The sequence below is a fragment of the Fringilla coelebs genome (assembly GCF_963513975.1).
Source record: "Fringilla coelebs genome assembly, chromosome: 1".
NCBI classification, from domain to species: domain Eukaryota; kingdom Metazoa; phylum Chordata; class Aves; order Passeriformes; family Fringillidae; genus Fringilla; species Fringilla coelebs.
In genome coordinates this window covers 63380797-63391444 of record NC_140028.1, presented here as the reverse complement: position 1 = coordinate 63391444, position 10648 = coordinate 63380797, and the positions used below count along the sequence as shown (strand labels likewise).

General features: G+C 48.1%; 1 protein-coding gene across 1 annotated transcript in view; it reads left to right on the top strand.

The window, feature by feature from the left end:
• Positions 1 to 2917: 2917 nt before the first annotated feature.
• GABBR2 (gamma-aminobutyric acid type B receptor subunit 2) overlaps positions 2918 to 10648 on the top strand; it is a gene marked incomplete at both ends in the record, with an annotated part of 450697 nt that continues 442966 nt past the window's right edge. The window contains one exon of the mRNA XM_084216671.1: positions 2918 to 3226. Within this exon, the coding sequence (XP_084072797.1) occupies positions 2918 to 3226 (309 nt within the window). The remainder of the gene's footprint in view (positions 3227 to 10648) is intronic.

Sequence of the window (10648 nt, the reverse complement as noted above, 5' to 3'; positions counted from 1 at the left end):
TGCACTCAAGATGAACCCAAAATAGTCACAAAATGGTCATGAGGTCTCTCACTTTTGTAGGGGGATACAATACAAGAAAATAAAGGTAGTATAGAAAGTAATCTTACCCCTAAAGAGTTGCAGCTGAGCCAATTATTAGAGATTAGGAACAGACCTGGCTCAAACAGGCCACAGCTGTAGCCAATAAGAAGAAGAGTGTTATAAAGAGGAGCGGCCTATGAGAAACATCAAGGAATGTTTCTCTAGCAATATGGGACCTTTACAATCTAATAACACACTTTTATAAGTTCTGGTCCATTTGCATATTGGAGTTAATAGTCCAGTTATAGCTTTAGATTATGAAGTCCCATCCTTCTTGCTTTTTTCTCTTTAGTCTACTGTTTATGCTCTTGGGCCTGAAATTTGGACTATTTTTCCTTGGTCCCCAGCTAGAGAAGGAATTTTTTTTATCTCCTACTTCATGAAGAGAGCTTACTATCCCCTAATATGAAGCTCAGAACTACACACTAAAGAAGTACAGAATTTGAAAAATACGAAAGCTAAAACCTGAGGCATCAAAAACACGGTGTAGATGATTTCATAAAGAGACATCCCCACAAGGACAACACACTGTCTGGCTGCATGTAGGAATTAGGTTTCTCAACCTGCCCACCTGCCCAGCCTATGGAACTGGCTGGTACTGAGGGAGGCTGCTGCTTATGGCCCAGTGCTGGCAGGTCACAGGGTCAGAAGGGCCAGTTCAACATCATGTGGAAAAAGGAGAGGTGCATTGGAAGTGCCTCCAGGGATGATTCTTGTGCTGAGGGAAAGTTGGCCTTATTATTTTACAAAAGCAAATGTGATTAATCTTAGCCCCTGTGTGGGGGAGAAGATCACTGATACTATGTCTCCTTAGGCTAATAAAGATATGATGAGACCTGGTGGCTGGAAGTTGGAATAAGAGAATTGATACGGAATATGAAATGCACCTTTTAGCAAACTAATTAATAATGGAAATGATTTATCAAGAGATGTGATGGACTCTTCATTACTGATGCCTTAAAGTCAACACTGCTGGATGTCATTCTGAGTGAAAGGCTGTAGCACAACAAATGTTATGAAATTACTGGTTAAGGGCTTTTAGCCCAAGGTCAGATCTTACAATCTTAGACTGTATTAATCCATGAAAATTCTTTCCACTTTACTGCAGACATGCTGCCATTGCTGTGTAATATAAATTAGATGTATTACGTTGATCTTCAAAGGTTTGCTTGGAGTGACCTCAGGAAATTTATGAATATGTATAAAAAGTGGGGTGCCTAAGGCAGGGTTAAGAAAAGTTTTGCATTTTGCCTGTACCACCTCCTGTCTAGGATCTACCTGAGATGAAACAGATCAGTGAACTGCTGCTCTGGGACTCTGCAGAACACGGATCTGGGTGGGCAGTGTGAACGTGTTGCCTGAAGTGGGGGAATAGCCTGGCAGCAACGCAAAAAGCCATGGGCCCATGATATGCCCCACAGCCACTGAGATGTGGCGGCAATTATTTGGGAGAACATGGGAGAACAGGCTATTCACAGGGTTGTGACAGCCCTCTGGGAAGCTCAGAATCCCGCCGCAGCCTTAATTTTTTTGTTGGTTTTTTTTTTTTTTTTTTTTTTTAATTTTTTGTTTATTTGTTTGTTTGTTTTATTTTGTAACCTGAGCGGTGTAAGGCTCCCCAAAAACTCGCCAATTCTGCGGGAAAAAAGAAACCGGCTTAAAACCAAACCAAACCAAACCAAAAAACACCCAAACCCCCACGACTTCAGCTCTAGCGAAACGCGCCGCTCCTGCGTGCCGCAGAGCTGCCGTGGCCCGGGCTGGCTGCGCGTGTGCGTGTGCGGGGTGCCGAGCCCGAGTGGGAGCGTGTTTGCGTGCCGCGTGTGCGCGGGGGAGGGCGGGCAGAGTGCGCGGAGCCCGCCCGCGCCGGGCAGCGCTGCCAGCGGGCTCCGTGCGTGTGCCAGCGGGTCGCGCGTGGGGACAGCCCGCGGGCCGCGGCCGCCGCCGGCCTCCCCTGCCCGCCCATGGGCAGCGGCCGCAGCTCGCACCTCCCCGCGCCCGCCCGCGCCCGCCTTGGCAGCTCCACCTGGAGAAGGTGCCCGACCCGCAGGCGGCCAACGCTGATGCCGTGAAGAGGGAGCTCGGTCCGGCCCCCGCCGCCGCCGCACACTTTGCTCTGCCCCCGGCCGCGCATCCTGCCCGGCGGCTCTGCCCGACCCGGAGGAAGGGCGCAGGCGGCACCTCGCGCCCGCGGCGGGGGCTGCCCCGGCTCCCGCGGAATGCGGCACTAGCACCCCCGCCCCGGCTCGGCTCCGCTCCCCTCCTCCGCCTCCCCGGCTCTGGGGGGGGGGCTTTTTCCTCAGCGGCATTTTCTGCCGGAGCATCCTTTTTTTTTTTCCCTTTTCACCCTTTTGGAGGAGGAGGAGGGGGAAGGAAGGAAGTGTTCAATGAGGGCTGCTCGGCTCCCCTCCCCGCGCCTGAGAGGTGCTGTCCCTCCCTGAGCGGAGAGGGGGGAGAGCTGCCGGGGAGGCAGAGGCAGGTCCCGCTCCCTTGCTGTGCCGCCGGGGAGAGCGGAGGAGGGTGGTGGGGAGAGTGTCTATGTGTGCGTGTTGGTGGTGGTTATTTATTTATTTATTGCTCCTGGTGGTTGCAGCTGGCAGACCTGGGAAGGAGTAGGCGCCATTGCCAGAAGGATTATTGCCAGGGGAGGGGAGGGGGGGAAAGAGAGAGGAGACCCCGAGGCTCCCGAGGAAGCGGAGAGAGGCAGATCTTTCCCTCCCGCCTTGGCTTCTGCCGCCGGGGGATGCGCCCAGACTGAGAGGGGCTCGGCTCTCTTCCGCCGCTCAGCCCGTTCCCCCACCCTCAGTCCTCCTCCTCCTCCTCCCCATCCAGCAGCATGCATCCCTCTTCGCGGAGACCGGCCGCTGCCACCTCCAACCCTGCCATGCTACTGCTGCTCCTGTGCCTGGGCTGGGCGCCGCCGGGCTGGGGCTGGTCGCGGGGCAGCTCCCGTGGGGCGGCCGGGCTGCGCCCCAACGCCACTACGCCGATCTCCATCATGGGCTTGATGCCGGTCAACCAGTCCGAGGAGGAGAGCAGGATCACCCAGGGAGTGCTACCCGCCGTGTATCTGGCCATGGATCAGATCCGCAACGAGTCCCTGCTCAGCCCCTATTACCTGGACCTGCTGGTCTACGACACGGAGGTAGGGACCGCCGCGGGCCCCGCGCCGCCGGGCGCAGGGGGAGGCGCCGCCGCCCAGTCCCGGGGCGCTGCGGGTGCAGGGGCGCAAGGGCAGCGCGGACGCCCGGGCCGGGGCTGCGGCTGCCGGCGGGGGCCGTGCGCGCCGCCTCCGAGCCGCCTCGCCCGCCCGGCCCCGCAGGCTGCCGGCAGATGTGCAGGGACCGGCGGCGGAGGGGGAGGACGTAGGGCCGGCGGGCCGTATCCTGCCCGCCCGGTGTTATCAGGAGCGGCTGCCCCGGCAGCTGGGGCTCGCCCCGCCGCCCCAGGAGCGCCCCTGTCCGGGAGTCGCCTGCAGCGCGGGGGTGGGCCCGGACGGGTGCCCGGGCGGTGGGGGTTCTCGTGGCGGCGGCTGGGATCCGCTGCCCTTGGCACGCACGTACACCGGTGGGAGGAAAGCTGCCTCGCCCAGCGAAGCCGCGGCCGCATCCCTGTGCCAGCCGCCACCCGCTCAGCAACAGATGCACACCGGGCGCTCCGCTCCCCCGCTCCGCCAACGGGCTCACGCTGCCAGCCCGGCTTATCCCATGCGGCGACGGGACGCGAAGGGCAGCGATCGCAGCCGTAGCTTGAGGAGGAGGAGGGGAGGCTCTGGCAGGGGTTCGCTGAGATGTCCCCCGTCCCTGCTCTCCGGCGGGAGCGGCTGAGGGCTCGCCCGGGGGTGCGTGGCGGGCGGGCGGCGGCGGGGCGCGGAGGCGCTCGCTTCTCGGGAAGAACTAAATTTGCCGTGCCGGTCCCCGCGGAGCGCTGCCAGCGCGGCGGGATGCCTGCCCCCGTTCCGGAGCGCTGCCAGCGGCCGGTTCAGGGCTGGGAGAGCGGGGAGCCCTGCTGGGCCAGGAAACACACTCCCTTCACCTGGGAGAGAGAGGCAGGGAGCGAGGCGAAGGCTTTGTCGAGCCGGTTGCCACTACCACCCGCCCACAACTGCCTTTGGTTTTTGTCACAACTTCAGTACCTGTGTGTTTGCGGAGGATACGCGCGGCTCCGGTACCGGGGCCCCCCTGAAGATGGCAGTCGCTTCTTGTGCAATGCTGGCGCCGCTGTTCGCTTCCAAGACAACCCCCGGTAAAGCAAGTGACTGCTGAAAATCTTGCCGGCTGTAATTTAAGGAAGCCCCTGTCTGCTCCCTTTGGGTTCTCAGGGTCCGGGGCGAACAAGCTGAGAGCAGCAACGACAGGCTGTACTGCTTCGTGACAGTGTTTCCGTCCCTGAAATGACTGCCAAAGACCTCTCCTGCCAGGGTGGCTGCTTTTTATTGACATAAATTTGTCATAGTGTGTTTTTTTTGGAGATATCTCTGAGCAGAAATGCATGGAGGGCAATACTGCTGAAGATGTCACTTAGGAAGGAGCAGGCTGCCATCCTGTTGTGTTGTGTGAACAAGACTAGATACTGACAGGGAATACAGGCAAGATCAACCTAGAGTAGCTGCTTGTTTCCTTAAAAAAAGGAATCTCAGGGAACTCTGCAATTGTAATGAAAAGAATTATGGGGATTTTCTGAATGGCATTACCTGTCTCATAAAGTGAGATGCATGTCAGGAAAAAATCACAGGTCTCCTAATCCTGTTTTCATTATGTTATTCTATATTAGTTTTTCCCTTGGATAGAATTATTACAAAATATGCATAGGAATTAGATGAGCCTAGGCAGGATGTCCCTTCTTCATACAGTAATATCTTAATCAATCAGGTGCTGCACTTTATTGCAGTCAAAATATTGTGACGTTCTTCATAGCAATTTTGGGTTCTAGACTAGGTCGTTATTATAAAAATATTCAGGAAAAAAATTACCCTGTTTGTTCTGGAATGAGTATCAGTTTCGTAAAAATTGCGTTTTTACTGTTTAGTACTCCAGGGACATAAAAAATCAGGGTCATGTTGCCAGCTTGCTGTGTTGCTTTGAATGCTTTTAAGCAATTAATAAATGGATGGTTATGGAATGCTAAGTCAGGCAGAGGTATATGTTTGGAGTACAGTTGGGTCATTACTGCGTGCTTAATTGTGACAAGTAAATAAGTTAGTGTCCACAAAGAGTGCTAGATTGGCTGCACCCAAACGGAATGGACGAATGCCTGGAATAGCCATTAAATATCTAATGGCAGCACAAACTTTTCCCCTCGGTTCAGACATTACCTTTTTCCTTCGGTGCACTTACGGTAAGCAGGAAGGTAGCTGGCTCACCATGCCCACTTGATTCTCAGCCTGTTTTCTGAGGCTGCCAATAAATAGATATGCCTGAAGGGCCTGGATCCTTATCATTGCATAATCAGAGACCAGGGAGTAGCTCTCCCTCTCAGGGCTTCACAGGTTGTGCTTGTGACATTGTTGGCTCTTGAAAGAGGAAATGTAGAGCCTTGAACACACGGGATTTTTTAATAGTTTGAGAAATAGTTACAGTATATTTATAATGCTTAGGAAATGTATGGCAGTGATTTACTAACTCATGTATTCTTCCTTGTGTCTCTCCAAAATCCCTCATTGTTGCAGTCTGAGCCTTGTATTGCAATTTTCTGTAATGCTTTAACTAAGTGCTTGTGAAAAACGATAATGAAAATAAACAGACTAGATTTTTTTTTTTATTTTTTATTATGCATTCAGGTTCATTCTGTCGGGATTGAACTGAATGTTCTATCTGGCTTGGTATTTCTGGTTTGTATAAGGAAGCATTGTAGTGCCTTTACTTTCTGACCAACCATCTGAAGAACAGCAGTGTGCCTTCTAAGGTCAACTGTTTGTCAGCACTTGAACTCCTTAGCCTTTGAGGACACGAGCAGTAGCTCTAGTGGTTTTCAAAGCATTTAAATTGAATTAAGCACTTAAGTACAATGTTTAGTTTATGACTCAGTCAAAATTGTGTGAATTACATCTTTGTTATGAAATATGACCACAGGTTACATCACATACAAAAATGCAGAGGCTTCTGTTCTGGGTATTTTTTGATCTTTAAATGTGTTCGGAGTGTGATCCAGATCCAGTCTATTTTGTTACTTCATGGGCATGTCTTTATCTATTTGGGCATTCCTATGCAGACTCAGCCAATAAAAGGAAGCTCAAATGTAGGCATTTGCAGAACTGTGGTCTAAGTGACTTTGCTTTGTGCTGTTCATTTCGATGAGAGTGGGAGTCTCTCTCTAGATGAGACTCTTGGGCAAAATTTCATAATTGTGTTATTTTAGAAACTCAAAAATTTATAAAGTGATCTCTAAAGGGCCTCATCCAAACCCCATTGAAATTAATGGCAGTAAATGCACCAATTCCAGCAGCCCTTGGACCAAGTCCTAGAAGTTAAGGGTGCTTGATAACTTACGGCTTCATATCAACAACCATGATACAATATTTCTGCTCTTTTTTTCCATCCCTTTGATTGTAGCTTTAGTTGGCTGAAAAAGAAAAGAAATATTTTGCAAAATAAAGAAAGAAAAACCTCTACAAATGCTTGATACAGCTGAAGATGCACATAAATCAGGAAAGATTATTTCAGGTTAAGCACCCTGACACACATCTGTTGGAGGAAAAAAGCAGAATAACCCCCCAAAAAAAGGAATTAATTATTCTAGTGGATCCTGTTATAAATGTCAAAAGTATTTGATTTGCATCAGGCAAAAACTGACTTATAGTAACTGGAGGAAGAGGCATTGTGGAAGAAGGCAAGGGAAGTTAATGGAAGTTGGATATCTTTCCTTCTACATCTGGGCAACTTCCCTCATATATGCGCTGGATTTTCTGATTTCTTGTAGGAGCAGTGCTGCAAGTGGTGCACAGACATTATGAGTTTGTTTTGAATCTAAACATGTATAGGCAAGAAAGCACTCATTTCTGAAAATCCAAGTGAGTTTTTACAAGCTAAAAAAAAAAATCTTCCCGAACTAAGTGGGTATATTATCACAAAGAGGAAATAATATTTGTACTAGGGAGATGAGATTATTTAATTTTCTCTAACTACAACAAACACCTTGTGGTAAGCATGATATAATCTCATTTTTGTGAAATAATACATTCTAATACCTTTAAATAGCAGGTTGGCTTATTGATATTTGAGACATATTTGCCTTTTTCTATTCTGTAACTAAGTAGAAAGTGCCTTTCCTAATTTATCTGACAAGAAATTACAGTTTAGGTGTAGTATGTGTTGACTTTATCTTTGTTTCCTTCTTCTTTTTTACTAAAAAAGTGCATGTTTTCAGTAAAACTCTCAAAGCTTGAGAAGGGCCGTGCACCCATCTGAGTCATTCTTACCAGCTGTTCTAAGTTTTAAAGGACCCTGAGCCCCCAAATAAAGATGCCCCTTCCAGAAAGTCCTATCATGAGTGGTGTCAGCAACACCCACTCATGTCTTGTTCCTGCAAGTGGAAATAAGAAAGCTGTTCACTTCTGCTGCGTATGGGGAACACATTCCAGAAGCAGGAGAGCAGGTTTGTGTCAGTGGTACAGGATAAGGTGTCTGTCCACTGGAGCTCCACAAGGTGTTCTCAGAGAGGGACAAACAGCTACTGGTTGCTGTCTGAAAAACTCCTCCATTACCCTAACAGGGCTGAGCAGGGGCACCTCTGCCCCCTAAAGAAGTGCATGTGACGTGTTGGTAAGGCCCTCTGTCTCAGGAGGCATCGATCCAAGTCCCTCCCTGAATTTGCAAGAGGAAGCATGATGTACCAAAGTCAAGTGGGGTCTCTGGGGTGAGCCCTGTCATGCTTGTGAGTGCTCTGAGCACTGATTTGTCTGGAGCCTTATTTTGATTTCTGGAGCACTCGCAGTGGGACAGGTGAGGCTGTGTTGTGGTCATCTGAGGGTAACAGCTGAATGCACGGGAGAAGTCAGGGTCTGAAAGAGGGTAGGTTAGCAGCAGACAGAGCTGGCAGACGTTTGCTCTTGCGTCGTCAGGTGAGCATGTGTCTGGCATATGTTGAGGTAGTTGGGTAATTTGAATATTACTGAGTACTTGTGCTGTCTGATATTTGCAGAGAGCGAGGCATTAAAATGCGCTGAGCTGCGTGTATGGTGCCAGTCACTGTCTGCTCTGCTGGCGACACTCTGCTGGGAAGGGACATACTTCTTTAAATAGTCAGTGTCCCCTCTGACTTCCGAGTAACATGACTCCGTTCACGACATAGCCTCCTTTTGCTTTAGAGTTTTGTAAACTTGGAGGGAAGAATCTAAAAGTTAAGTGTTTATGTTAATTCCGTGCTGGCTTCTCCGCTGATGTTAAGGTGTGGGTGGGGAGAGGAGAGAAATCATGTATTCACTGCACCCACTCCTCTGGGTGCGGATCCCAGACCTGCAGAATGTATATCCTCTAAATATCCCTCCAGAGAGATTAAAGCCAGATTCTGGCATATGTCTTGCAATTTCTTGTATAACTTATCCTATGCATACTGCAAAACACACTCTTATGGAATCTTTAGATTCAAATGCCAAACGTGCTCCATCAGCACGGAAAAACTATTTTTTGGACCAAATCTAGGGAATAGTATTTATTTGCATTTGAAGAAAGAGTAGAAAAGCCCTGTCCTCTTACATAGTTATCAGCCAGAGTTAATTACTCAAGTTTGTGGAAAAGATGGGGTGTAACATCCTGGTGATAACTGTGAAGAAAATATTTGTAAGAGGAAATCAGAGAGGAAGGAGCTAGATGAGAGAGATTTAATGGTAGCATTCACAAAGAAAGTTGTTATGCTGAAATAGTTGAAATGCTATTTATATTGTTTTAATTAAATACGTGTAACTATTTAGAATGACATAATAAATAGCATTGCGTGTCAAGGCTGCAAAACACCTTGCATTAATAATCTGAATATGACGATACATGCGCATATCAAGCTTTGTTCTCTGCTTTCAATTTCATTGCTTTATGGACATTTTCATGGCATAAGGCAGAAGAATAATGCCTTTGAGGAAACTGTAGAATCTGGGAACCAAACAATACTCAAGTGGATACCATTGCTATGATAGGGAAGGAGATACTTTTCCTTTGAAGGGTTGAACCATTGCATGCAGAGGTCTGGCTCAAGGAATCAAGTGGTGAAAGTTAACAGAGGAAAACCCCCAGTGATTCTTTTTGACTTGGATAATTTTTGGGGCAGTTGGGGTTAGCAAAGATGTGTACTGAGATCAGTGAGCACAGCTATGACTCAGACAGTCTTGTGGAGATGTCTGTTAATACACAGCAGCCCCATATATCCTAGGAAGCCTATTTCAGACTGTGGGATTCCAAACTGAGATGGTGCAGTGCACATACATCACATATTTTCAAATTTATTTTTGTACTAAGAATCTTGGAACTAAATCAGTGACAGAGCCTGTAACTTTCCAGCAGCCAGATGTACTCTGATTTGTGGGTCTAGCTGAGCTAGAAATGAGATTTGCAGTACCTTTGTGGTTCTTGGGCTCCAGTGTTTATGGCCCAGTGGCCTGACTCCTGAAGCGAGCTTATTCAGCTACACCATTGCTATGGCTTAAAGAAGGTGGTGCCCCTGAGAACAGGTGGAATATGTTTTCAGTCACCCTGCCTCTCCCCTTGCCATGCCACTGACACTTAGGGGATGCCTTCTTTGCTAAGCAGGGATTTCTCTACTTGCAAAGGCTTTTGCTGTGGGTAAAATCTGCTGGATTTGGGGACTGCTTGATACTGCCTGCTGAGTGGAAATGGGACATACTGACTGGCAAACACTTTTTAAAATTTCAATTTTTCCCCTTGCGATGGAATAGCCATGTAATCTCATTGCTAAGTCAGTGATTGATGCTCAATTTCTGTGCCATTAATTTTTCATTATCATCTGCCTTTTCTTTCTGACAATTTTATCCATAGTATTTTTCAAACAAGTTTTCTCAAATGTGAAGAGGAAAGCTAACAAATTTAAGACCTTCTGCCTGAAAACTATACTCACAAAGAATGAAAAATATGGGGGCTTATTCAGCAGGAATGTCCAAATTGTTGTTACTGAGGCTTCTGAGAGATGAAGGCCCAGATAATGGACTAATTGCTTTAAAGTGAGCATCAGGACTTTGAGTGATAGAAAACTTAGGTTTCCTACTATGGCCATGGTACTTTCCTTAAATAATTAATGAGTTCTAAGATAGAGGACCATTAGGATTATCCACATTTTACAATACAGACCATGTATTTCAGCTGTGTGAAAACTTTGTATGCTTGCTTCTTTGCAAGCTGGGTCTGCCAGGCTCTTGTGCTCTGTCGCTGAGTTGATGGCTCTGCAGAACCTTTTTTGAATCCTTGGCTGAACTGATTTTTTTCTTCTTTACCCCCACCTTTTTTGTTAGATTCTTTTTGCCACAATCCCCATCAGAGGAATTTATCGTGTCTGTCTGATTATTTCCATAATCTCTTCTATTTATCAAATAATCACCGCTACATATCTCTAAAAGACTATATTT